Source organism: Nerophis ophidion, linkage group LG19 (genome assembly GCF_033978795.1).
Source record: "Nerophis ophidion isolate RoL-2023_Sa linkage group LG19, RoL_Noph_v1.0, whole genome shotgun sequence".
NCBI lineage: Eukaryota > Metazoa > Chordata > Actinopteri > Syngnathiformes > Syngnathidae > Nerophis > Nerophis ophidion.
The window spans coordinates 43,492,309-43,520,278 of record NC_084629.1 but is presented as its reverse complement, the minus strand read 5'-3'; the positions used below and the strand labels follow the sequence as shown (position 1 = coordinate 43,520,278).

The 27,970-nt window shown below is 40.8% G+C and overlaps 3 protein-coding genes across 5 annotated transcripts in view; 2 read left to right on the top strand and 1 right to left on the bottom strand.

The window, feature by feature from the left end:
- Nucleotides 1-538, top strand: part of klhl41a (kelch-like family member 41a) — a 31,141-nt gene extending 30,603 nt beyond the window's left edge. Inside the window, exon 6 of the mRNA XM_061880074.1 lies at nt 203-538. Coding sequence (XP_061736058.1) covers nt 203-314 — 112 coding nt within the window. The 3' untranslated portion in view covers nt 315-538. The remainder of the gene's footprint in view (nt 1-202) is intronic.
- On the bottom strand, nt 132-27,861 carry fastkd1 (FAST kinase domains 1). Of its 3 annotated transcripts, none has more exons than XR_009802998.1 (16): nt 27,742-27,861; nt 26,089-26,539; nt 25,948-26,016; nt 25,729-25,854; nt 15,452-15,850; nt 15,267-15,377; nt 12,648-12,779; nt 12,098-12,584; nt 10,377-10,491; nt 10,184-10,312; nt 9,971-10,102; nt 9,781-9,894; nt 7,323-7,467; nt 7,140-7,254; nt 664-991; nt 132-583 (listed from the first exon to the last, which is right to left on the bottom strand). XR_009802998.1 is itself a non-coding variant. In XM_061880073.1 (16 exons), the coding sequence occupies exons 3-16, from the start codon at nt 26,421-26,423 to the stop codon at nt 899-901; spliced, it is 2,502 nt and encodes an 833-aa protein (XP_061736057.1). In that variant the 5' UTR covers nt 26,424-26,539; nt 26,778-26,938; nt 27,742-27,861; the 3' UTR covers nt 615-898. The 3 variants fall into 3 exon arrangements, 2 of the variants coding, with proteins under 2 accessions (XP_061736057.1, XP_061736055.1); XM_061880073.1 differs by lacking the exon at nt 132-583 and adding an exon at nt 26,778-26,938 and having other exon boundaries at nt 615-991; XM_061880071.1 differs by lacking the exon at nt 132-583 and having other exon boundaries at nt 615-991.
- Nucleotides 26,637-27,313, top strand: LOC133538442 (baculoviral IAP repeat-containing protein 5.2-like). Its single transcript, XM_061880075.1, has one exon. It carries the CDS (start codon nt 26,675-26,677, stop codon nt 27,101-27,103), a length of 429 nt encoding a protein of 142 aa, XP_061736059.1. The 5' UTR covers nt 26,637-26,674; the 3' UTR covers nt 27,104-27,313.
- Nucleotides 27,862-27,970: the final 109 nt, after the last annotated feature.

Genomic DNA, 27,970 nt, shown 5'->3' with positions numbered 1-27,970 from the left:
AAATTCCTACAATGTGAATTCCTGGATTTTTTTTCCACATTCTGTCTCTCACAGTTGAAGTGTACCTATGATGAAAATGACAGACCTCTGTCATCATTTGAAGTGGGAGAACTTGCACAATCGCTGGCTGACTAAATACTTTTTTGCCCCACTGTATATGTCATCGTGTGTACTTTTTCAACATGCGCTCTATCACCTTCAGGTATGAAGAGGACAAGAAAGAGTGGGCGGGGATGATCAGGGAGATGCGCTACGCAGCCGGAGCGTCCTGTGCAGCGATGCGCCTCAACGTGGCCAGGATGCCAAAACTTTGAACCCCGCCCAACTTTGTCCTTTATGAAGATAAATGCATGTTGATGAGTCAGTTAGCATGCAGCAGTACAATATCACACTTATTGTGTTTTTAGTCTGCTTAATATTTCCTTTTCAGTGTAGGAGTGCATCCAAAAAGCTGTCCATTTGTATTAAATATAGTAATGTCATGGAATATACTAGATTCCCTCACGTGTCACATTCAAATATTAAAATATTATTCCCAGCTGTATTTGGATTTTTTTTCTAAGCATCCTGACATAATGACAACCTGTTGAGAAAAAAAAACACAATTAGCAATAAAAGCAAAAGCATATTAATGCTATATATTATCAAAGATGATTTACTGACGGGTGCCTCCAAGGGCTGCACAAATCCCAGGGACTGTCATGGTCTGAACCCACATCCTGGGTGACCGGCTGCAATACGTATGTTTAAAAACTGGTCTAAAACAGAGTCTTGGGTTTTGAAGGCTTAATACAAACAGAAATGTATTAATACATTCATTACTGTACAAAAACTGCAGGTATATCAAAAATAAATGGTGTTAGTTATTTTGTCAGCTGAATCATTAAGGCCTTCAGGGCTAACTGGCGCTAAGAAATATTTTCTTCCTTAGGTATTCCTTCCAAGCGTCCTGTGTAGAAAGCTCCATAGAGTTCCATTCGAAGTGGGGGATCTGGAAAGATGACAACAATGATTGTGGGAATGTTGGAAGTCAAAAAGTGCTGTTTTTCATTTTTAATAACAGCTTCGTCAGTTATGGATGCAGAATAGGCACATTTTTTGGTGCAAAATGTCGACAAGTTTAATGTCTGCCAAGTATTGCACATTGCCTGAAAGTTTAAATAAGCATCACATTTATTTAGAAATCTGCCTTGCTATGTTGCAAGTCGTTTCGTGGTTCCAAAGAAACATTTAATTGTGTTCTGACAACACAAGTTGCTTAAGAAGTCGTTACAGCTACACTGAGGCGTAACAACAACACTTAGGACCTGAAATGCTGATTATCGGTCCTGCTAGACACCGAACTCTATTTAATAATACAACTCTAACATTTGACAACCAAACAATTAAACAAGGCGACACGGTAAAGAATCTGGGTGTTATCTTCGACCCAACTCTCTCCTTTGAGGCACACATTAAAAGCGTTACTAAAACGGCCTTCTTTCATCTCCGTAATATCGCTAAAATTCGCTCCATTCTGTCCACTAAAGACGCTGAGATCATTATCCATGCGTTTGTTACGTCTCGCCTCGACTACTGTAACGTATTATTTTCGGGTCTCCCCATGTCTAGCATTAAAAGATTACAGTTGGTACAAAATGCGGCTGCTAGACTTTTGACAAGAACAAGAAAGTTTGATCACATTACGCCTGTACTGGCTCACCTGCACTGGCTTCCTGTGCACTTAAGATGTGACTTTAAGGTTTTACTACTTACGTATAAAATACTACACGGTCTAGCTCCAGCCTATCTTGCCGATTGTATTGTACCATATGTCCCGGCAAGAAATCTGCGTTCAAAGGACTCCGGCTTATTAGTGATTCCCAAAGCCCAAAAAAAGTCTGCGGGCTATAGAGCATTTTCCGTTCGGGCTCCAGTACTCTGGAATGCCCTCCCGGTAACAGTTCGCGATGCCACCTCAGTAGAAGCATTTAAGTCTCACCTTAAAACTAATTTGTATACTCTAGCCTTTAAATAGACTCCCTTTTTAGACCAGTTGATCTGCCGTTTCTTTTCTTTTTCTTCTATGTCCCACTCTCCTGGGTGGAGGGGGTCCGGTCCGATCCGGTGGCCTTGTACTGCTCGCCTGTGTATCGGCTGGGGACATCTCTGCGCTGCTGGTCCGCCTACGCTTGGGATGGTTTCCTGCTGGCTCCGCTGTGAACGGGACTCTCGCTGCTGTGTCTTGGATCCTCTTTGGACTGGACTCTCGCGACTGTGTTGTATCCATTGTGGATTGAACTTTCACAGTATCATGTTAGATCCGCTCGACATCCATTGCTTTCCTCCTCTCTAAGGTTCTCATAGTCATCATTGTCACCGACCTCCCACTGGGTGTGAGTTTTCCTACCGAGGATGTCGTGGTGGTTTGTGCAGCCCTTTGAGACACTAGTGATTTAGGGCTATATAAGTAAACATTGATTGATTGATTTACTAAAGGTTTGCGTGTACTAAAACATGTGCAAACCTGATAGCACGTGCAAAGTGGATTGCGTCTATGCAGGAAGCAGAATAAGGGGTGCAATCCCTTTTGCCTCAGTCTTCATTCAAATGCAAAAACATGCAGATTATCAAAACACCAGCAATACTAGGAGGAAAAGATGCAAATATAATTATTCAGCCTGCGCAATCTGTTTTTTCAACACTCATCACTGTTTTGATAGCATTATTTTTGCATTTTACGTTCCACGTGTCCGAAGAGCGTGCAAACTGACACTTCCACACAGACGAGCATCTTTTGTCCTACGTGTGTCAACATTTTGGACGGTCGTATATTCAAATATATAATAACATTTAATATATATAATAAGAGATTAACTATTCAGCAACATCATTTTATAATGTTATAGTTGGGAGAGGACTTAAAGTAGAACAGCCCTTTTATGGAATTTGTTCACAATCATGAGAGTGTGACAATTGACAATGGATGTTTCTTTGGGGTTTTTTTGCATTCTAAATATTAAATGAATGCAATTTAAAGTCTGCTTGGCATGGAGCCTACGGGAGCCGCTCTATTCCACCTATAAAGCCCTTAAAAACCTCCAAACACCTCCATTGAGGTTTTATACACATGATGTAAGTATTTTCCGTGGGACAGGTTTGTCGGGAAAAAGCAGCCCTCTGAGAAAGTCAACGCGACCTGACTCCAAGCTGCCGGCTAGCAGTTAGCTCTGCAGCTAGCTAGTAAAGCAAACATCGACGTTTGCCTTCTGACGTGAAGGAGCGTCGCAGAGGGACTTTGACTCCGCTGCTCTCCAATCCGGGCCAGAGACCAGCGGAAACACCAAGCATTTCATTCCAGTTGGTAAAAATTGTTATTGCATGAACTTTGTAATTGTGAAAAATATAGACAATTATCAAACAGCAGTAATAACAAGCTAGCCGGTGGTATTCTTCTTATATTTCTTGCTTTGAAAAATGTTATTGTGAGAAAGTTGCAAACAGCACCTTAAAGAGGTTGATTAAAACAAATTCAATGTTTTGGTGTCCTTTAGTATTTTTTATTATATGGAATATGTATTCCATATAATAAGACGCTGAGATCATTATCCATGCGTTTGTTACGTCTCGCCTCGACTACTGTAACGTATTATTTTCGGGTCTCCCCATGTCTAGCATTAAAAGATTACAGTTGGTACAAAATGCGGCTGCTAGACTTTTGACAAGAACAAGAAAGTTTGATCACATTACGCCTGTACTGTATATACCTTTATATACATATATACATACATATATACCTATACTGTATATACCTTTATATACATATATACATACATATATACCTATACTGTATATACCTTTATATACATATATACATACATATATACCTATACTGGCTCACCTGCACTGGCTTCCTGTGCACTTAAGATGTGACTTTAAGGTTTTACTACTTACGTATAAAATACTACACGGTCTAGCTCCATCCTATCTTGCCGATTGTATTGTACCATATGTCCCGGCAAGAAATCTGCGTTCAAAGGACTCCGGCTTGTTAGTGATTCCCAAAGCCCAAAAAAAGTCTGCGGGCTATAGAGCGTTTTCCGTTCGGGCTCCAGTACTCTGGAATGCCCTCCCGGTAACAGTTCGAGATGCCACCTCAGTAGAAGCATTTAAGTCTCACCTTAAAACTCATTTGTATACTCTAGCCTTTAAATAGACTCCCTTTTTAGACCAGTTGATCTGCTGTTTCTTTTCTTTTTCTTCTATGTCCCACTCTCCCCTGTGGAGGGGGTCCGGTCCGATCCGGTGGCCATGTACTGCTCGCCTGTGTATCGACTGGGGACATCTCTGCGCTGCTGATCCGCCTCCGCTTGGGATGGTTTCCTGCTGGCTCCGCTGTGAACGGGACTCTCGCTGCTGTGTTGGATCCGCTTTGGACTGGACTCTCACGACTGTGTTGGATCCATTGTGGATTGAACTTTCACAGTATCATGTTGGACCCGCTTGACATCCATTGCTTTCCTCCTCTCTAAGGTTCTCATAGTCATCATTGCCACCGATGTCCCACTGGGTGTGAGTTTTCCTTGCCCTTATGTGGGCCTACCGAGGATGTCGTGGTGGTTTGTGCAGCCCTTTGAGACACTAGTGATTTAGGGCTATATAAGTAAACATTGATTGATTGATTGATTGATTGATTGATATTCATCAAATATTTCTTAATATTTATGCCTTGAGTGGAGTAGGTCCAGTCTCTCTCCAATTCTCGCACCTTCAGCTGCAGATGCCCTGCAGGACTGCTTCTAAAATGATTGCCAAAGTGGTACCTGTTTCCTGCTTGTTTAAAAAAACACAGCTAATCACCACAGGTCGTAGCAAGAGAAGATGAAAGAGCAGTAAATGAGTTTCTCCATGGTGATGCCCCGTATAGCACAAGCAAAATCCTCCTTGAAATATAAGGCAACATACCCACTGTAGACATCAGGGGTCAGCAACCTTTTTGAAAGCAAGAGCTACTTCTTGGGTACTGATTCATGCCAAGGGCTACCAGTTTGATACACACTTCAATAAATTGCCAGAAATAGACAATTTGCTCAATTTACCTTTAACTGTATGTTATTATTAATAATTAATGATATTTATCTTTGTGGAAACACTGATCATCTTAATGATTTCTCACAATAAATATATATTTTTGATGACATGTTTTAAATAGGTTAAAATCCAATCTGCACTTTGTTAGAATATATAACAAATTGGACCAAGCTATATTTCTAACAAAGACAAATCATTATTTCTTCTAGACTTTCCAGGACAAACATTTTAAAAGAAATTCAAAATAATTCGAAATAAGATTTAAATTTGATTCTACAGATTTTCTAGATTTGCCAGAATACCTTTGGGGTATTTTAATCATAATAAGTTTGAAGAATTACTTCACAAATATTTTTTGTCGAAAAAACAGAAGCTAAAATGAAGAATTAAATACAAATGTATTTATTATTCTTTACAATAAAAAAAATAAATTTACTTGAACATTGATCTAAATTGTCCAGAAAGAAGAGGAAGGAATTTAAAAGGTAAATGTGTTTTAAAATGCTAAAATCATTTTTAAGGTTGTATTTTTTCTCTAAAATTGTCTTTGTGAAAGTTATAAGAAGCAAAGTAAAAAAATAAACTAATTTATTTAAACAAGTGAAGAACAAGTCTTTAAAATATTTTCTTGGATTTCCAAATTCTATTTGAGTTTTGTCTCTCTTAGAATTAAAAATGTCAAACAGCTTGCTAGTAAATAAATAAAATGTTAAAAATAGAGGCAGCTCACTATTTTTAGAACAGGCCAGCGGGCGCCTCATCTGGTCCTTACGGGCGACCTGGTGCCCGCGTTGGTGACCCCTGCTGTACTCTATGCATTTTATAGTTTGCACACACTGTTTGGCACTTAGAAAATCGGTCCCTTATTAGTTACCTGCTTTGAATATCAATCAATCAATCAATCAATGTTTACTTATATAGCCCTAAATCACTAGTGTCTCAAAGGGCTGCACAAACCACCACGACATCCTCGGTAGGCCCACATAAGGGCAAGGAAAACTCACACCCAGTGGGACATCGGTAACAATAATGACCCAGTGGGACGTCGGTGACAATGATGACTATGAGAACCTTGGAGAGGAGGAAAACAATGGATGTCGAGCGGGTCTAACATGATACTGTGAAAGTTCAATCCACAATGGATCCAAAACAGTCGCGAGAGTCCAGTCCAAAGCGGATCCAACACAGCAGCGAGAGTCCCGTTCACAGCGGAGCCAGCAGGAAACCATCCCAAGCGGAGGCGGATCAGCATCGCAGAGATGTCCCCAGCCGATACACAGGCAAGCAGTACATGGCCACCGGATCGGACCGGACCCCCTCCACAAGGGAGAGTGGGACATAGAAGAAAAAGAAAAGAAATGGCAGATCAACTGGTCTAAAAAGGGAGTTTATTTAAAGGCTAGAGTATACAAATGAGTTTTAAGGTGAGACTTAAATGCTTCTACTGAGGTGGCATCTCGAACTGTTACCGGGAGGGCATTCCAGAGTACTGGAGCCCGAACGGAAAACGCTCTATAGCCCGCAGACTTTTTTTGGGCTTTGGGAATCACTAACAAGCCGGAGTCCTTTGAACGCAGATTTCTTGCCGGGACATATGGTACAATACAATCGGCAAGATAGGATGGAGCTAGACCGTGTAGTATTTTATACGTAAGTAGTAAAACCTTGTCTCCCAAGCCTGAAGCAGACTCTGGTGGCAGTGCGCCAGAAAAAGAAGAGTGAAAGTAAAAAGAAAAGTGACGCTGCAACCACCATTAAGGATAAAGATGGTATCTTGGAACATGTGAAGGCATCTTCTACTATGAAATCAAAATAACTCAGCCGCGTAGTGGTCTCAATATTGATACTTCCTTCTCCCAATAAGCTGTTCTTTCCCTTCCAGTGTGCAAGATAACCACAGAGATAAACGCTTGGAGTTGTTCCAATTTTACTGTGACTTTGGTATCAATTTCTGTAGAAGTTGTGAGTAAAGCTAAAACTCCACTTGTTGGTAAGCAGCTGTCTTAGAATGTCGTGTTCACAGACACAAGAAGGCATGAGGAAAGCGTGCAATATGTGACAAAACATACCTGAACAACACGATATCCCAGAATTTCAAGGTGCCGCCTCCTAATCACCGCTACGCCTGTCATATGTTGGGAATTTTTGCAGAAAGACTTGGAGTCGAGGAAGTCGATACAAACACTGCGTGAGAGTTGACAGTCAAGTGTTTAGTTAGAAATCAAAGTAAGAAAAACCGTTTTTCCTCCCACCGCTGTGCCCCTGGTGGAAGCTCCTTCCTGCTCTTCTCCAATGAGCTGGGAGACCAGAGATTCTCGCCTTCATCTGAGATCTGCACAAAACTCGGCTTGCTGAAGGGCAGCGGCTTTAGGTGCTTGTCCAAAATGAATTCGAACTCTGGAGAAGAAAACAAAAAGTCTTGTAATATTTCATTATTATTATTGTTGTATCCCCAACTTGTTGGAGCACAAGTAGTACTGGGTCAAAGTCAACCACAACTTTGGGGATAACTACGCCTCGAAAGTTTAGTGAGCTTGTAAGGAATTAAAAATGTGACCGTTTTGGTTTCAATTGGAACTTTTTTCACGTATGGAATATTTGAGGTCCAGCCTCAACAATGTAAGAACATAATATACAAATAGACACTGCAGGGTAAGTCAACCCAAGTAAGTACTTTGATGTTGGACACGATGTTGTGTGACAAGCATTTCAGCGTCTGCCACGTGAATCATCTTGCACCTTTGTCACATTCTCCCAGTCCTCCCTGCTTTTTATGCCATCATATTATCAATCAATCAATGTTTACTTATAAATCTGAGAAGTGGCTAGCTTACTTTTTTACGTTTACATTACAGTTACTCAACATCCCTTCTAAATGATGTTGCTGCTTCTTTAAACCTTGAAAAATGACATACCAGTAAGTACATTTTCACCAAAGTATGCAGCCTATGATGAGTATAAACATTATAAAAATGATTCCCGGGCGCGGCCACTGCTGCTGCCCACTGCTCCCCTCACCTCCCAGGGGGTGATGGGTCAAATGTTATATATATGTATATATATATGGCCCTGCGATGAGGTGGCGACTTGTCCAGGGTGTACCCCGCCTTCCGCCCGATTGTAGCTGAGATAGGCGCCAGCGCCCCCCGCGACCCCGAAAGGGAATAAGCGGTAGAAAATGGATGGATGGATGGATATATATATATTAGTGAATTATATTTATATAGCGCTTTTTCTCTAGTGACTCAAAGCACTTTACATAGTGAAACCCAATATCTAAGTTAAATTTTTAAACCAGTGTGGGTGGCACTGGGAGCAGGTGGGTAAAGTGTCTTGCCCAAGGACACAACGGCAGTGACTAGGTTGGCAGAAGCGGGAATTGAACCTGCAACCCTCAAGTTGCTGGCACGGCCACTCTACCAACCGAGCTAAACCTTATATATATATATATATATATATATATATATATATATATATATATATATATATATATATATTCTAGGCGCAGCCAAGGCGTTGAGGGGTTCCGGTTTGGTGGCCACGGGATTAGGTCTCTGCTTTTTGCAGATGATGTGGTCCTGATGGCTTCATCTGGCCGGGATCTTCAGCTCTCACTGGATTGGTTCGCAGCCGAGTGTGAAGCGACCGGAATGAGAATCAGCACCTCCAAGTCCGAGTCCATGGTTCTCGCCCGGAAAAGGGTGGAGTGCCATCTCCGGGTTGGGGAGGAGACCCTGCCCCAAGTGGAGGAGTTCAAGTACCTAGGAGTCTTGTTCACGAGTGGGGGAAGAGTGGATCGGGAGATCGACAGGCGGATCGGTGTGGCGTCTTCAGTAATGCGGACGTTGTATCGATCCGTTGTGGTGAAGAAGGAGCTGAGCCGGAAGGCAAAGCTCTCAATTTACCGGTCGATCTACGTTCCCATCCTCACCTATGGTCATGAGCTTTGGGTCATGACCGAAAGGATAAGATCACGGGTACAAGCGGCCCAAATGAGTTTCCTCCGCCGGGTGGCGGGTCTCTCCCTTAGAGATAGGGTGAGAAGCTCTGCCATCCGGGAGGAACTCAAAGTAAAGCCGCTGCTCCTCCACATCGAGAGGAGCCAGATGAGGTGGTTCGGGCATCTGGTCAGGATGCCACCCGAACGCCTCCCTAGGGATGTGTTTAGGGCACGTCCAGCTGGTGGGAGGCCACGGGGAAGACCCAGGACACGTTGGGAAGACTATGTCTCCCGGCTGGCCTGGGAAAGCCTCGGGATCCCCCGGGAAGAGCTAGACGAAGTGGCTGGAGATAGGGAAGTCTGGGCTTCCCTGCTTAGGCTGCTGCCCCCGCGACCCGACCTCGGATAAGCGGAAGATGATGGATGGATGGATGGATATATATAAGAGCTAGGTCCCTTGCGTACTGTTTGCTGCACAGTAGCCATGTTGGTTTGGTTGACCACCACTTTGATCACTTCCGTGAAAAAGCCACGTGACTGAATACAATATAAGTAATCACATGAGTTAACTCTTTATTTTTGACTAACAATAGTGCAAGAGCGCCAACCGATAGCTCAATTGTAACTTTATCATTACTATTATTATTCAAATCTAAAAACTCTTTTCCATCTCTATCACTTCCTATGGGAAAAAAATGACATGGAAAATGAATTTATAGTCAAATGGATTGTGTTTAAGCTGTGCAAAGCTAGGTGACCATATTACTTACCAAGAGTGTAAAAATAATGCGTGACCTCTGCCGCCCTGACACAGTTAACGCCACCAAGCACTTCACCCAACATTGTATGGATTTGCTGATGGACAGGACTGAGAAAAGCCGTCCCTGAAGACAGATGTGACATGTTGTTTATTATTCAAACATCAAGCTGCACCACACCCATATCATCCATTCTGTGTACTTGGGCTTAGCGTGTCCCAGTAGTAGCGATGATGAAACCATGGGACCTGAAATTCAGGACACTCAAGAGACACGGCACGATTGAGCTCCATGAGACGCTGTTGGATGCGCCTGTTGGAGCTAGCAGGGAAGACTGTGGAGTTGCAAAAGTAACATTTGAAACCAATTGAACATATACGTCCTAAGAGGACTGCTTCTGAGCTAGCACACATACATTCCAACTCGGCCTCCAGCTTTCCAAGGAAATCTATGTTGAAGATGTGTCTGACAAGTTCCTCAGGGAAATAACCTGCAACCGCCAAGACGGATGCCAGCAAAACCAGTCGATGACAGTCCAAGGAGCCTACGTACACGTACACAAACTGCTGTTAAGGCCACACTGCCAACTAGAAAACAAGTTTACTTACTGATATGAGGAGTGAAGCGCTTTATACAAGCGTCGTAAAACCCCTCTGCTCCTTTGGGATCATACTTTAAGGTCGAAAAGGGACGCAGGATGTCATAAATTGCTGAGGGGTGAATCTAAAACAAAAACAAAAATATATATTTCAGTCAAGGATAAACCCAACCAGTCCAGTAAGAATGATCTAGACAACAAACTGTATAATAATCTTATTATCATGATCCATCCATCTTCTTCCGCTTATCAGAGGTCGGGTCGCGGGGGCAGCAGCCTAAGCAGGGAAGCCCAGACTTCCCTCTCCCCAGCCACTTGGTCCAGCTCCTCCCGGGGGATCCCGAGGCGTTCCCAGGCCAGCCGGGAGACATAGTCTTCCCAATGTGTCCTGGGCCCTAAACACCTCCCTAGGGAGGCGTTCGGGTGGCATCCTGACCAGATGCCCGAACCACCTCATCTGGCAACTCTCCATGTGGAGGAGCAGCGGCTTTACTTTGAGTTCCTCCCGGATGGCAGAGCTTCTCACCCTATCTCTAAGGGAGAGACCCAAACTCATTTGGGCCGCTTGTACCCGTGATCTTATCCTTTCGGTCATGACCCAAAGCTCATGACCATAGGTGAGGATGGGAACGTAGATCGACCGGTAAATTGAGAGCTTTGCCTTCCGGCTCAGCTCCTTCTTCACCACAACGGATCGATACAACGTCCGCATTACTGAAGACGCCGCACCGATCCGCCTGTCGATCTCACCATTCACTCTTTCCGCACTCGTGAACAAGACTCCGAGGTACTTGAACTCCTCCACTTTGGGTAGGGTCTCCTCCCCAACCCGGAGATGGCACTCCACCCTTTTCCGGGCGAGAATCATGGACTCGGACTTGGAGGTGCTGATTCTAATCCCGGTTTCTTCACACTCTGCTGCGAACCGATCCAGTGAGAGCTGAAGATCCCGGTCAGATGAAGCCATCAGGACCACATCATCTGCAAAAAGCAGAGACCTAATCCTGCGGTCACCAAACCAGATCCCCTCAACGCCTTGACTGCGCCTAGAAATTCTGTCCATAAAAGTTATGAACAGAATGTGTGACAAAGGACAGCCTTGGCGGAGTCCAACCCTCACTGGAAATGTGTCTGACTTACTGCCGGCAATGCGGACCAAGCTCTGACACTGATCATACAGTATCATCATCATCATGTGATAGTAAAATGTTTTAGCAATGCTTATAATGAACCCTTCAGATGTAAATAATGAGTGGTGCACCATCTTCAAAAGACAGAAGCCATGGAGATGGCAAGATGGCAGCGCATTCAGACGCAGCGGCTGAGTGCTCTCGTACTCGGTGTTTTTTTAATTTGATAGTGTGTCAATTAATACTATTTGCGTTAAAAATCTTTTCGGCAAACATCATCTATATCTCTTAGGAATAGTTTTACGCAGCGAGCGGTCTGCTACAACTGACTTTATTTGTTCGCATGGATATAGCTAGGCGCCCCAGCTCAGCCTGGATTAGCATCCCAGCAAGGAGGCGGCGCCAGGATGGAAAACAAAAACGGTGATGCATAACTGGCCTGCTATCTTCCTCACGAACGCAAGATCACTGGCAAACAAAATGGACAAACTAAGTGAAGGATTACTGCATGCTGCTCATCACAGAGACTTGGCTTAATCCTTCCAGGTTGTGATGCTATTCAGCACCACTAAAATTCATCAAACCAGTCGTTTAAAATCACCTTCTCAATGTCTTTAATGGCCACACTGGCAATACGGTCCATCAAGGGAGGGCAGAGCCAAATAGTCTTTGTTATGAAGCGGGACAGAGCCGGCAAGTTCATCCAATCGATTTGATCTATCATTCTGTGCAGCGTGGCCATGGTCTCTTCCAGAATCACTTCCTTAAACCACTGCCCCGAAACATACTTGAGCTCCTCAAGAAGCAAGTTGAGTCGGTCTGCCCTCTGCAGCCTCTGGAGACTGCAGCTGGTAAGTGCCTGCAGCAGAAGCACGTACTCGCTGCTGGTGCTGTGGTGGTACAACGGGTCTTTACGCATCCACTCCTCCAGAGCCAAGGCAATGCTTATGAGGTCTCTGAAACGGCATTGGGGCACCACTGCGTTGAGCCGGGAGATCACACCCTCCTGAAGTCGCCGACAAGGTAACAGGGACAGACAATGGTTCAACATGGTCACTTCACCGGGGAGGAAGCTGCGCTCTAAAAATCTGCAAAGTTAAAGTGAATTAAGTCTCCACTTCCAACCTGTCATTTAGTTGATATTAACTTACCCTAACAAAAGATTTCTTAGTTTGGTGAAGAGTTTTGGATTCTTATAATGCAACATAAGAAGTGCCCGTGTGATTCTACAGACTTTCACTGGCCTGTAAGTGTCAAGGTTCCTTTGGATCACTGATGCAAGTCTGAAAAAAACACCCACACTTAGAACACACAAAAGGGATAAGAGTATTGTGACTCCCAGCCAAAAAGTCCAAATGGAAGAAATATGCATTAGGTCTTTTTTTGCAGCTGAGAGCTTTCACTCTTCTGGAAAGACTTTCTGTGAGAACAGTAATGTGTATGTTCCACATAAGTGTTTGATGAGCATTCCTCAACTTTCTCAGTCTTTCTTGTCACTTGTGCCAGCTTTTTCGAAACATGTTGCAGGCATCAAATTCCAAATAAGCCAATATTTGCACAAACTAGGTTTCTCGGTTTGAACGTTAAATATCTTGTCTTTGCAGTCTATTCAATTGAATATAAGTTTAAAAGGATTTGCAAATCATTGTATTGTCTTTTTTTTTTTACCATTTACACAGCGTGACAACTTCACTCCTCTTGGGTTTCTCAAGTACCATTTTGATACTAGTATCGTTAAAAATGTAAACGATACCAGTCTCTAAACCTTGCTGGCCGTGATCGTGATTGATGCATAACGAGGAAGTGTTGTGTTAGCAAAATGTGTGTAAGGTGTTGGATCAGAGGGCCGCTGTTGGTATGTAAAAGTTGAAAATAAAGTTTAAAAATGTATAGAAGATCTCACCCTCAAGCAAATGGATGAGCGGGCATTCATTCAGCACCAAAACGACAAATGATATCTACATTTTTATCTCCGATCTGGTTACATTATACAACTTTTCCGTCAATTTTATTTCTCCTTCATCAAAAAGTTGCAGTCTACTTTGTCAGCAAACATTATGACTTTAGGCCTAGCACACAGCGGCACTAACTCTTTCAGTTCCAGCTTTACTGATGCCATGTTCAAGCAGTGTGGTGGTACCAGATATAATAAAAGGTAAATACAGGATTGTCTTTTGATTTCCGCTCAATACACCAATTCCGATACGGCATCTATTAGGCTAGAGGTCACAGGGAAATAGTATTCAAATACACTAGTACCTCAACTTACGAGCTTAATTGGTTCTGTGACAAAGTTCTTAACTCAAAACCTGAATGTTGTCATTGTAACATACAACATGCCTTTAAAAAAACACCCAAAACAACTTTTAGATAAGAAGTATTGTATGAAAAACCATACCATTCTACACACCGCTACAGTAGTTTGATGAAATGATATAATAATACACAGAAAGCGGACCTCTATGGTATCTCATTAGAGCAAGTTAAAGCTCTACTATGCAAAGCGAAAGCCATTTATCAACAACATCCAGAAACGCCGCCGGCTTCTCTGGGCCCAAGATCATCTAAGATGGACTGATGCAAAGTGGAAAAGTGTTCTGTAGTCTGAGGAGTCCACATTTCAAATTGTTTTGGGAAATATTCAACATTGCGTCATCCAGACCAAAGGGGAAGCGAACCATCCAGACTGTTATCGATGCAAAGTTCATTGTGATTGTATGTGGGTGCATTAGTTCCCAAGGTATGGGTAAAAAAGTAAAAAAATAACTTAGATTTATATCGCGCTTTTCTAGACACTCAAAGCGCTCACAGACAAGTGGGACTCATCATTCATTCACACCTGGTGGTGGTAAGCTGCATCAGTAGCCACAGCTGCCCTGGGGTAGACTGACGGAAGCGTGGCTGTCAGTTTGTGCTTACGGCCCCTCCGACCACCACCAGTCATTCATTCATCAGTGTGAGCGGCACCATGATCAAAGGGTGAAGTGTCCTGCCCAAGGGCACAACGGCAGCGATTTTTGGGATGTCAATAGGTGGGAAGCGAACCTGCAACCCTCAGGTTTCTGGCCGGCCGCTCTACCCACTACGCCATGCCGCCCCGTAACTTACACATCTATGAAGGCACCATTAATGCTGAAAGGTAAGTACAGCTTTTGGAACAACAAATGCTGCCATTTAAGCGCCGTCTTTTTAATGGACGCCCCTGCTTATTTTAGCAACACAATGCCAAGCCACATTCAGCACGTGTTACAACAGCGTGGCTTCGTAAAAAAAAAAGAGTGCGGGTACTTTCCTGGTCCGCCTGCAGTCCAGACCTGTCTCCCATGGAAAATGTGTGGTGCATTATGAAGCGTAAAATACGACAGTTGAACGACTGAAGCTCTACATAAAACAAGAATGGGAAAGAATTCCACTTTCGAACCTTCAACAATTAGTTTCCTCAGTTCCCAAACGTTTATTGAGTGTTGTTAAAAGAAAAGGTGATGTAAGACAGTGGTGAACATGCCCTTTCCCAACTACTTTGGCACGTGTTGCAGCCATGAAATTCTAAGTTAATTATTATTTGCAAAAAAAAAAAATAGTTTATGAGTTTGAAGATTAAATATCCTGTTTTTGTAGTGCATTCAATATAATATGAGTTTAAAAAGATTTGCAAATCATTGTATTCCGTTTATATTTACATCTAACACAATTTCCCAACTCATATGGAAACGGGGTTTGTACAATAAAAAAAAAAGAATTGATCTAAGAGCAAGGTGATATTAACTCACTTGTTTATCAAGGTAAAGTTCCTGCTCTGAATCTCTTGCAGTGTTTCAACAATATCCACCACCTGCAGTGCGTCAAAGTCATCAGCCAATATGTAGGCCGTGCCTTCCAATCTAAAAGCAAAATAAAATCACTTAAGCATCAAGCGATTTAAACCATGTGTGTTTCATCTTTTACTGATACTAACCGGCCTCTCGTCTCTGGACTGGCAAGAGGTGCCAGAGAGATAAACAGTCTAGCAAATGTAGCCGGGTCGACGCTTGAATCAATCTTTTCTGTCAGCCGTTGTTTCACAGCCAGCTTGAAGTCAATGTGGTGTAACCGCAGCGACCGAAACAGCCCCATTAACATCGAGATCTGGTCCACGTCCATGGTGGGAATGTGGCATAGGAGAATCCGCTTGCACTTCTCCAGCAATGGCCTGTGGTTGTACTTGATGTTGTGCAGGAACTGCATCACTCTGCGAGCGTTGCTGGCTTGGGACCGATCCTTTTTGTCCAGGAGGTGGTCCACCTTGCTAAGGAGGGCATCTCGAAAACGAGGGGACCCCAGGGATGTCACAGTAGTTAGAAACGTAGAGAGGATCCTGGAATGAAAGATGCTGAAGTTAAGAAAAAAAACACCTTTTCCAAATTGTTTTACAAAGAATCATGTTGACATTTACAGTACAACTGAAATAGTAGATAAGCTCAATTATTAATTTGTAAATATTGGCCCTACCTTGTCACAACAAATTCCAGATGGAAACATCGATAGTGGAACAATACCAGAAGTGTGCCAATACAAAATCTAATGGCTATACTGACATTAATATGGTATTGATGAAGCAAATGATAGATTTTACATTTATTTGTAATGTGTCTAATACTTCAGGAATATTTCCAGACTGCATGAAAATAGCTAAAGTCATTCCACTCATTAAGAGGAAAAAAAATCTAAATTTTCTAATTATAAACTAATATCATTACTTCCCCAGTATTGTAAAATTCCTGAGAAGACTGAATACTTTCTTAATGAATTTAAGATTTTAAAGAACAGCCAGTATGGGTTTTGTCCTAATATTTTAACTGCTACAGCAAGTATGGAACTAACTGCAGAAATCACCAATGCAATACACAAAAAGCACTATTTAGTAAGCATCTTTGTAGATCTTTAAAAAGCGTTTGTAAAGCTGAACCACAATATATTGTTGCATAAACTATATAAATATTGGTATCAGAGGTCTGTGATGAGGTGGCGACTTGTCCAGGGTCTACCCAACCTACCGCCCGACTGCAGCGGAGATAGGCTCCAGCACCCCCCGCCACCCCAAAAGGGATAAGCGGTAGAAAATGGATTGATGGATGGTATAAGAGGTGTGGCACACCAACTGGTTACAAGCTAAATAAAAAAAAAAAAGGAATCCGTTTGTTGAAATCAACAACATAAAGTCTAAAAATTGTAATAGAACTTGCGGAGTACCTCAAGGATCGGTCCTAGAACCGATACGATTGCTTTTGTATATAAATGACACTGTGATTGTGTCTCATTTACTCAGGGACATTCTATTTGCGGATGACACAACGATCTTATTCAGGCAAAAATATACACAACGTCCAACAAATTGTAGAAAATGAAGTCCAGAAAATGATGATGTGGTTCAATGCCAATAAATTGTCCTTAAATATAAGCAAAACTAAACATAAGATTGTTTGTAGTAAAAGGAAATACGCTGACACGCCAGTTATTAATGGACTGGAAATTGAAAGGACAAATGAGATTATGTTTGAGGTTATATGACTGACGAACACTAGGAACATGGAAATCAAATATTGATAATGTCAAAGTAAAAGTATGCCGAATAATAGCTGTGCTGTATAAAGTCAAAGATTTTGTAACTAAGAGTGCATTTCTTTTGTTGTGTAACTCATTGATTATTCCATATCTGACCTATGACCTAGGATGACAGGGGATGCAAAACATTAACAGTGCAATACGTTTTCATGACATGGTCACTACTGCCTACTTTGTCTTGTTATATTCTTATTTGACTGTTATATTGTTATTCCCATTGTTTTTATTCTTTTTGTAATATTTCTCTATTTTGTTTCCTTTTAAACCCCCATTATTTACTTTTGACCTTTTTTTTAAATGTATCTCAACTCTGTACACCGCTGCTGGAATTTTAATTTTCCTGAAGGAATCAATAAAGTACTATCTATCTATCTATTGCATTTAAGTATGGGGAAGTGCCTGCAAAACATACATAAATCCAATTTTCTTTAACAGAAATGTGTGGTTAGAATCGCCAGTGGAAGAAAATACAGAGACCCAACCAATCCTTCCATTACTTATACAATTAAAAAACACTGAAATGGAAGGAATTAGTAGATTATAACTGTAGTGGAAAATGTCTGTCCTAGGGTTAGCTCCAAACTAAATGCATTGGGAGGGACACGACATGAAAGGTCAAGTCACCCTGACCAAAAACGCATGGGGAGGGACACGACATAAGAGGTCAAGTCACCCTGAACATTGGACAGTTATATAAGTTGTTTTACTACGAATCAGGACATCATGGAGTGTATGAATAAGAAGGGAAGACGAAGCCTGAGTGTGCGCTCTTATTAATTCCTTTCATGAGGGTGCACCATCTATCGTCTCATGAGACAGTTTGTAATTCAATCCAACTTTGTACCATCTGATTATGAGTAAAACTCCTGGAACAAATTCTCTTTTGTTCCTATTTAAAATTGGCTACCACGAACAGGATGAGGCCCCGGGTTAAATCCCCGACATTTCAACTACATAAAATTGGCGTCACGAAGAGGAATATAGAACCCTGGACCAATGCCAATTTCTGACCTAGGCCATTTAGTTACAAACATATGGTCTAGCGGTTAGGATTCCTGGTTTTCACCCAGGCGGCCCGGGTTACAGTTTGTAATTCATATCGATTCAATCCAACTTTGTACCATCTGATTATGAGTAAAACTCCTGGAACAAATTCTCTTTTGTTCCTATTTAAAATTGGCTACCACGAACAGGATGAGGCCCCGGGTTAAATCCCCGACATTTCAACTACATAAAACTGGCGTCACGAAGAGGAATATAGAACCCTGGACCAATGCCAATTTCTGACCTAGGCCATTTAGTTAGGATTCCTGGTTTTCACCTAGGCGGCCCGGGTTACAGTTTGTAATTCATATCGATTCAATCCAACTTTGTACCATCTGATTATGAGTAAAACTCCTGGAACAAATTCTCTTTTGTTCCTATTTAAAATTGGCTACCACGAACAGGATGAGGCCCCGGGTTAAATCCCCGACATTTCAACTACATAAAATTGGCGTCACGAAGAGGAATATAGAACCCTGGACCAATGCCAATTTCTGACCTAGGCCATTTAGTTACAAACGTATGGTCTAGCGGTTAGGATTCCTGGTTTTCACCCAGGCGGCCCGGGTTCGACTCCCGGTATGGGAACCAAGGAGGTGAGTTTGAGCGTGTCGAGTTTTTGAATTAATTGATATGATCAATTGGGTACAAGGTAAATACCTTAAATCCCCGACATTTCAACTACATAAAATTGGCGTCACGGAGAGGAATATAGAACCCTGGACCAATGCCAATTTCTGACCTAGGCCATTTAGTTACAAACATATGGTCTAGTGGTTAGGATTCCTGGTTTTCACCCAGGCGGCCCGGGTTCGACTCCCGGTATGGGAACCAAGGAGGTGAGTTTGAGCGTGTCGAGTTTTTGAATTAATTGATATGATCAACTGGGTACAAGGTAAATACCTTAAATCCCCGACATTTCTACTACATAAAATTGGTCTCCCCGTAAAGGCTACCACATAAAATTCTACAAACATGTATAAAGCTCATATGGAAAATTTACCAAACAATTTGCTAAATTGTAGAGTCACTCTGTGGAACAACTTAGGGGACAAGTTCAAAACCTGTTCTAACATGATTCAATTTGAAACACTGTTCAAAAAAAAAAAAAAAAGTACTGAAGAAGTGCGAGGAGGAAAGAGTGATGCCATCAGCACAGAGCGATAGGAGAGAGGCCTGTGTGTGTGTGTTTTGTCTCGTCTCATACTAACAGTGGTACTATTGTATTGTTAGTGTACAGGAGTTCTTTTGTATAGTATTGTTCTTGTATTATATTGTTTATGTTGAATGTGGAATGAGTGAGAGGGGTTAGGATATGATCAGCATCTGCTTCACCCCGACCACAAATGTCTCTGCCAAGATGTAAAACAATGTGTTGTTGTACTGTGCAGGTTGCAAATAAATGTTGCAATACAATTCAATTCCAAATAGATTTACTTTGACTTTATTAAAAAGTATTCTGTGTTTTGATATCCTGAAATTGGTAATACGACGGCATCAGACAGCTCAAAAGAACTGGAACTGTTCCTTGTGACTTTGTGTCGATAGGGCGCAGATATTGCGAGTTTTACTTCTTTCTGCTCCTTTTCATTCATGCTAAATGCTGTTGTTGCATTTGTTTTTAAATGAATTAAATAAAAAAAATTAAAAGAAAGTCAAAAAATACCCGCAGTCATGAGCATGTATTTAAATACTCAGTGGACAATTCATTAGGCGCACCAGCCCAAAAAAAGGGCGGATAATTGGATATTCTTCAATAGAGTTTAGACCTCATTCTGAGGCATATGCAGTTGAACAGAACTTGCTGGGGTAATTCTGCTTTCCAACTAATGTGACCAACATGATCATTACAGAGAAGTATTCACATGACATATCCAGACTGTTATCGAGGCAAAGTGGAAAAGCCAGCATGTGTGATGGTATGGGGGTGCATTAGTGCCCAAGGCATGGGTAACTCACACATCTGTGAAGGCACCATTAATGCTGAATGGTCCATACAGGTTTTGGAGCAATATATGTTGTCATCTAAGCGCCGTCTTTTTCATGGACGCCCCTGCTTATTTCAGCAAGACAATGCCAAGCCACATTCAGCACGTGTTGCAACGGCGCGGCTTCGTAAAAAAAAAGAGTGCGGGTACTTTCCTGGCCCGCTTGCAGTCCAGACCTGTCTCCCATGGAAAACGTGTGGTGCATTATGAAGCATAAAATACGACAGCGGAGAACCCGGACTGTTGATCGACTGAAGCTCTACGTAAAACAAGAATGGGAAAGAATTCCACTTTCAAACCTTCAACAATTACTTTCCTCTGTTACCAAACGTTTATTGAGTGTTGTTAAAAGAAAAGGTGATGTAACACAGTGGTGAACATGCCCTTTCCCAACTACTTGGGCACGTGTTGCAGCCATGAAATTCTAAGTTAATCATTATTTGAAAAAAGAAAAAAAAAAAAGTAGTTTATGAGTTCGAACATCAAATATGTTGTCTTTGTAGCATATTCAACTGAATATGGGTTGAAAAGGATTTGCAAATCATTGTATTGCGTTTATATTTACATCTAACACAATTTCCCAACTCATATGGAAACAAAGTTTGTAATAAGAATACATTATATAGAAAATGTATAACACAAAGAACTACAGAGGCAGAAATTAAGTACAAAAAAAGTATAAAAACAAGCTAACTAGCATACGAACATGGAGAAAATAATTACAGTCGAATATTAAGACAGGATGAAAAATAATATGAGAGCAACATGGGGTGTCCTCAATGGCATTATTCAAAATGTTACTAAGGGGTATTACCCCAATACTTCTCAGACGGAAACCTAAATAATGACAACATGAAAAAATGAGTAGCTGAAAGCTTCAACAATTAGTCTGTAAATATTGGACCAAAATTGGAGGAAAGGATTCCAGACAGACAGTCTCAACTGAAGACTTCAATGACAGAAATCCCAATTCCATGTTTCTCACCAAAGTGACACCAGAGGAAATAGTTAAGATCGTGGAAAAATGCAAATCAAAGACTTCAATTGATTGTAATGGAAACAACAAAATAGGTTATTGAAGACATCTCTGGACCAATAAATATGTATAGTATAAGTAATTTATCATTTCAAACTGGCAAATTCCCAAACAAAATGACAATAGCTTAAGTTGTACCGATTTGTAAGACTGGAGACAAACACCAATTTACAAACTATACACCCTTTTTTTTTACTTTCACACTTTTCATTGAAAAACTGTTCAACAACAGATTGGACAGTTTCATAAACAAACTACTCGCTGAGAACCAATATTTCAATATTAATGCTTCTAATCGAAAAAACAGAGGAAATTACAAATGCAATAGATGTTCAACTGTGTGCAGCGGCAGTGTTTATGGCTGCAACTAAAACATTTCACACAATTAATCAAAATATTTTCATCCAAAAAATAGAACGGTATGGCATCAGAGGGTGAGGGTTAAACTGGATTATAAGACATAGACAAACTTTAATGATCCACATGGGAAATTGTTCCACACAGTAGCTCAGTTACAAAGGATGGAAAGGGTAAGGATGCAACGGATAATGCAGGTATAAAGTAGACTAAAAATGTACAATTATATCCCTCCATCCATTTTCTACCGCTTGTCTCTCTCGGGATCACAGTGGCAATATATAATAGGTAATATTTACATATTATAGATACATAGTATACACTCTATGCTGATATATTATTATATGTTTATATAATATAAATCCCAATGACCATGTACAATATTACAGTATATGTAACAGCTGCAGCATAAAATAGAGAGTAGATCCATCAGAAAATAGACATTATAAACAAAGAGAGGTAGCTAACATAGAAGTGGTCAGGTAATAGAGAGATATTATTCATCCACAAAGTAAATTGTTCCACACAGTGGCTCAGTTACAAGGGATATAAAGGATAATGCAGGTATTAAGTAGACTAGAAATGTACCATAGTAGCAATATACAACATAACCTATATGTTATATTTACATATAATATACAGTTCAATCCCGGGCTCGGGATCTTTCTGTGTGGAGTTTGCATGTCTTCCCCGTGACTGCGTGGGTTCCCTCCGGGTACTCCGGCTTCCTCCCACCTCCAAAGACATGCACCTGGGGATAGGCCCCTCCCACCTCCAAAGACATGCACCTGGGGATAGGTTGATTGGCAACACTAAATTGGCCCTAGAGTGTGAATGTGAGTGTGAATGTTGTCTGTCTATCTGTGTTGGCCCTGCGATGAGGTGGCGACTTGTCCAGGGTGTACTCTGACTTCCGCCCGATTGTAGCTGAGATAGGCACCAGCGCCCCCCACGATCCCAGAGGGAATAAGCAGTAGAAAATGGATGGATGTTATATGCCCTTTTTGTTGACAAAAACCCAGTTTTTGTGGCAAAAACACAAAATATGCAACATTTTCCCCCAAACATGTTTAAAGTGGAATATTTGATGTAAAGTAACTGGAGTCTTAAATGTGTAAATAATTCATAACACTGTTTTTGCTTCTTTGTTTTGTGAGCAATGACCGTTAAAAATAAGTCATATCAATATGTATTATTTTTACTTTCAACGCTTAAAACTGTAGATAAACTTCAGATCAATCTGTCAATTAAACATTTTTATTTATGTGTTATTTCTTGTCCTTTTTGTCAACACTAAATTGGCCCCAGTGTGTGAATGTGAGTGTGAATGTTGTCTGTCTATCTGTGTTGGCCCTGTGATAGTTTACTAAAACTAAAAGATATTGTAGAATTGAATACACTATTAATGATGTTCAAAGCGAGAAAGAAAGTTCTTCCAAAGGACATACAAAAGTTATTTGTGTTCACATCTGAAGATGCGAACCACAGAAGGCCGTATGACTTTAAACATCCCAAGAGCGCGAACAAATTTGAAACAAATGTGCTTGTCTGCTGTTGGTGTGAAAGCATGGAATTCTCTAAACAAAGACTTAAAAAGCTGTAAGAATATCTTTGTATTTAAAAAGAGTTATAAAAAGAGAAAACTGAAATTATATCAAACTGAGTTTTGATTTAGATTGAACGTGTCATTGTGAAAGTGCTTAAAGGAAAATGGAAAAGTATGTTGGAGTTTGGGTGTTGGTGGAGAGAACAGTTATAAAGTCATCTAAAATATTGTAATTTGTGTTAAAAAAGGGGCAGATATATATAAGAATATAATTCTTCCATCTGCTCCTTTCTGATCATGGAAATGTATAAGAAAAAAAAACAAAAAAAAACAATGAAAGTGTCAATTGTACGTGGCTTGTAAATATGCATTTTCATGAAAGGAATAAAAATAAATGATGATGATGATGAGGTGGCGACTTGTCCAGGGTGTACCCCGACTTCCATCCGAATGCAGCTGAGATAGGCTCCAGCACCCCCCACGACGCCAAAGGGAACAAGCGGTAGAAAATGGATGGAGGGATAAATAAATAAATGATAAATGGGTTGTACTTGTATAGCGCTTTTCTACCTTCAAGGTACTCAAAGCGCTTTGACACTACTTCCACATTTACCCATTCACACACACATTCACACACTGATGGAGGGAGCTGCCATGCAAGGCGCTAACCAGCACCCATCAGGAGCAAGGGTGAAGTGTCTTGCTCAGGACACAACGGACGTGACGAGGTTGGTACTAGGCGGGAATTGAACCAAGGACCCTCGGGTTGCGCACGGCCACTCTCCCCACTGCGCCACGCCGTCCCTAATACAGTATATTGTTGCGCTTGTAATGCGAAAGCAAGACAACTTGAAGTATCTTTTGACATACAAAAAGGTGTGCGTCGTTTGTTCATAAAAGACGAGAATGAAGGAATGCTTACATCACACAACTCAAAATGGCGGTAACAACAAACCACAACCTTTGGGAAAATCTCCTGACAGTCGCTTAAAGGGCCGGCTCCGAATGACTCACTCTTAACTGCATGTATAAATGCTAAACCAGAAGAAGATTGTTATGTGCACATTCAAACAATGACAGTGAATAATGATGACAAAATCAAGTTAACAGGTGTGGAGAATTAAGTCCTTAAAGCAACCTCTACAATATATACTGATATATTATATGATATTTTGCTAAATATGTATTGGACTAAAAATCACTTCATATTCTTTACTGCTCGCTAGTGTTACCGTATTTGAGTTATACAAAAGTATGTTTCAGTCACTGTTACAAAAAAGCTCAGTTAGAATAATACATCATGTTGGATATAAATAACACTCAAACTCTATTTATCGAATCGACGATATTGAAATTCCACAATACAGTAAATTTGCCAACAGCTAAACTTATGCAAAAAACAAACTATAACCTGCTACCCAAGAATGTACAACAGTATGACAATAACAATATAACCTTAGAGAAAAATGCTATTTAAATATGTGTATGCACATACAACACTTAAAACCTTTAGTATATCTGTATGTGGAATTTAATTATGGAATGGAATAAGTAAATAAATCAAAATAGTGTACTACAATTTCCTGAAGGAACTCTCCTGAAGGAATCAATAAAGTACTATCTATCTATCTAATATGATGCAATTTAACAAACGGTTAAAACCCAAGTGTTTACAATGCACAAAGTAGAACCATTATAAATATTCTGAATTTACTGATAATCTTATTTATCTCACCATTATAAATACAACTTACTTGACTAATTATGATTATTTAAACAAGTTGTTTTTATGATATTATATAAAGTATATTGCATAAATAAATTGAGTTCAGTAAGTGAACAAACTGTTAGCAATTGCAATATAATATAAAAGTGGTAGGATTAAAACAGATCTGCTTCTTCTTACTCCTCTTTGAATATGTTGAAAAAAGAAACTGGAAATTGTGATGAATCATGTTGTAATTGTATGCATGTTCCAAATAAACTCAAACCATAACCATGTGTTTTTGTGATTGTACTTTGCACTGTTGTACAACATCATATCCAGATGTATTTATATGTCTAATAAGAGGTATAAAAAGTATAAAACTAAAACAACATATTGTTAAATACCACTTAAAAACTTGGGCATCATTATCTTTGTACATTTGTAATGCAGTCATACTTTATACCACATTGCAGATTTCTTTTGGGCATTTTTTCATTTCTTAAACAATAGTCTACATTTACTTAGTTTTAAGTTGGGAGTCCTCCCCAAAAAAAAAAAAAGACTAAATAACTAAAAAATATCAATATTACCGTAGTATGGGCCGCTAAAGTAGAACAAACCAATCAGGGAAAGCCGTTTGGTTTTTTTGGCCACTGATCAAGCACCATTACTATATTAATGAAAAAAGTGTAGAATGACTAAATGGTGTTAGATCATGTTTAGGGCCTCTCATAATATTTAAAAACGTATTTAGGAGGTCGTGATCAGTTGTTTATGCTCTAGCTATGAAAATATTACATTTATAATGAATGATTCCTAATTTGCGGTAGTTCATTTATTCCGGTCTTGTCTGGAACCATTTCAAAACAGATAAAGGAAAAAGACTGTACCGTTCATTGATCAGATCTCTTAAGCTTGTGGGGGTGTAATGGGTTCATATTTCTCCACCCACCTGCCATCATCAATGGATGACAAATTCTGATCCACAATATTGGTGATGCGGCCTATAAGAGGACTGTGGGCCAGGTCCATATCATGCAGACAGACTGTAAATTTGGATAGGGATGTCATGGGAAGTCTGTAAATATACAAACATGTTACAATAAAAATATTAGGATAACAAGAGATGATTAATTGTGAGCTCAAATGAACAAAAAGAGAAAATTCATACTTGTCTAATCTTCGCCAAGCCTCTGAAACCAGCTGCTGAATCAGAGGGTCATGAAAGTCAAAATTCAGCCTGAAAAACAGCTTAAGGTCAGTGTGTTGAGTCCACTCCTGTTGTGTTTACCATCTACCATCTACCACTTACCTGAGGAAACTGTACAGCAAGTCTACCAACATAATATCATCCATGAGCGCAATTTTTTTCTCTGCCAGAACTTGCAGCGTAAGGAACTGCGGGTGATTCTTGATTAACTCAACTGTTCTTAGAAAGATTGGTTTGTCCCTCTGGAAGCGCCACAGTGTATTCACAGCCATGCCTACATGGTCCGCTGTGAGCTCGGCCTTGTTCTTACCCACAACATCAAACACGTGCTCTTCTGCAGAACAGACCTGCAATTGCTGCAGAACCTGGTCTCGGTTCACAGAGCCCATGTGAATGAGTCTTTGGAATCGGGAACTCACACCCCTCAGCCGAAACATCCCTTCTGCTCAGACTTGACCTTATTGCAGTTGCCAGGCTACCGTTGTCAAGCACAATGTCAGTGATGTCAAGCTTGAAGGTTCACACCCACCACATTATTACAGTCTGAAGATTCCTGGGTGAGAAAAAAACACGTCATTACATTATACTTGCATGGATAAAACACATTTGAACATGAAATGTGAAATAGAGTCCTATTAAAGAGAGTGTGTTGTTGTTTTTTTGCCATTTTTACAACTTTTATCCGCAAATGGAGCTTTTTAACGAAAGTGATACATTTAAGATGTACTTTTGCGAGAATAGGTTAAAAACTTTTCAAGGGTGGCCATTTGACGAAGACTGCGCCTGCACACCGGAAAACATGGCAAAGGCTGGCTTCATTTACACGCCTGTCGACAACAGCCCAGATGCTGCCACGTGTTTCTTCTGCCTCAAGGAGTTGGAGGGCTGGGAGCCGGACGATGACCCACAGAAAGAGCACAAATCGCATTCACCCTCGTGTCACTTCTTGGCCCTGAAGAAGAAAGTAGAGGAGCTGCCTTTGAACGAGTTCTTGAAGCTCCACCAGGCGAGGCACAAGCGCCTCATAAGCAAAAACTGTAACGAGGCCGTCGACAAGTTTGAGGTGGCTGCAAGATTGGTGAAATCGGAAATTCTCAAGATGGAAATGGGCAAATAAGACATTGGGTGTGTATGTAAATATGTACAGCATTTGTTTTGTCTTAGCTATACTTTGCCGTTTTTTATTCGTAAATTGTGGGCGGTATTTTTTATTTTACTTATACATTGTACCTTTCAGTTTAAGGTTTACTTAGTGCGGTCTCAGTGCATGTTTTTTTTACCATATTTGATTACCCATATAAGTTTTCATGTAGGGACGGCGTGGTGCAGTGGGGGAGTGGCCGTGCACAACCCGAGGGTCCCTGGTTCAATTCCCACTTAGTACCAACTTCGTCACGTCCGTTGTGTCCTGAGCAAGACACTTCACCCTTGCTCCTGATGGGTGCTGGTTGGCGCCTTGCATGGCAGCTCAGTGTGTGAATGTGTGTGTGAATGGGTAAATGTGGAAGTAGTGTCAAAGCGCTTTGAGTACCTTGAAGGTAGAAAAGCGCTATACAAGTACAACCCATTTATCATTTATTTAAGACCATCATAATGCGTGCTGTCACTTGGTACTAACAATCAAACAACCTTCAACCCCCCCCCTGCTGTCCCAACTTTAAGCAATAAATGTGCGTCATGTATAAACTAACATGGTTAATATGAAACCACGACGAAAATCACACATTAAATTCATCATTTGAAAGTCAAACTCACCCAGCATGTGCAGTGTGGCGCCACTTCCGTTTTGGTAGTGACGTAGTTGTGTTGTAACTTTCTTCTTCTTCTTCTTTTGTTTAATGGCGGTTGGCAAGCAAACTTCTGGTGCGCATTACCGCCACCTACTGAAATGGAAAGTAGACCGAGGTTTTTATAATAACACTATGTTATAAAAATACAGACGTTTTGTTAATGCTGTATTATAAAAAAATTAAAAAAAACATTT

What these genes read in the sequence shown, in the direction of transcription:
- LOC133538442 (XM_061880075.1), top strand. Translation starts at nt 26,675, where the DNA reads ATGGAGCTTTTTAACGAAAGTGATACATTTAAGATGTACTTTTGCGAG.
- fastkd1 (XM_061880073.1), bottom strand. Translation starts at nt 26,423, where the DNA reads ATGTTTCGGCTGAGGGGTGTGAGTTCCCGATTCCAAAGACTCATTCAC. An exon ending in TCATCCATTGATGATGGCAG is followed by an intron (nt 15,851 to 25,728) that starts GTGGGTGGAGAA and finishes CTTTCATTCCAG; the next exon opens with GATCCTCTCTACGTTTCTAA. An exon ending in AACTTTACCTTGATAAACAA is followed by an intron (nt 12,780 to 15,266) that starts GTGAGTTAATAT and finishes TGTTTTTTTCAG; the next exon opens with ACTTGCATCAGTGATCCAAA.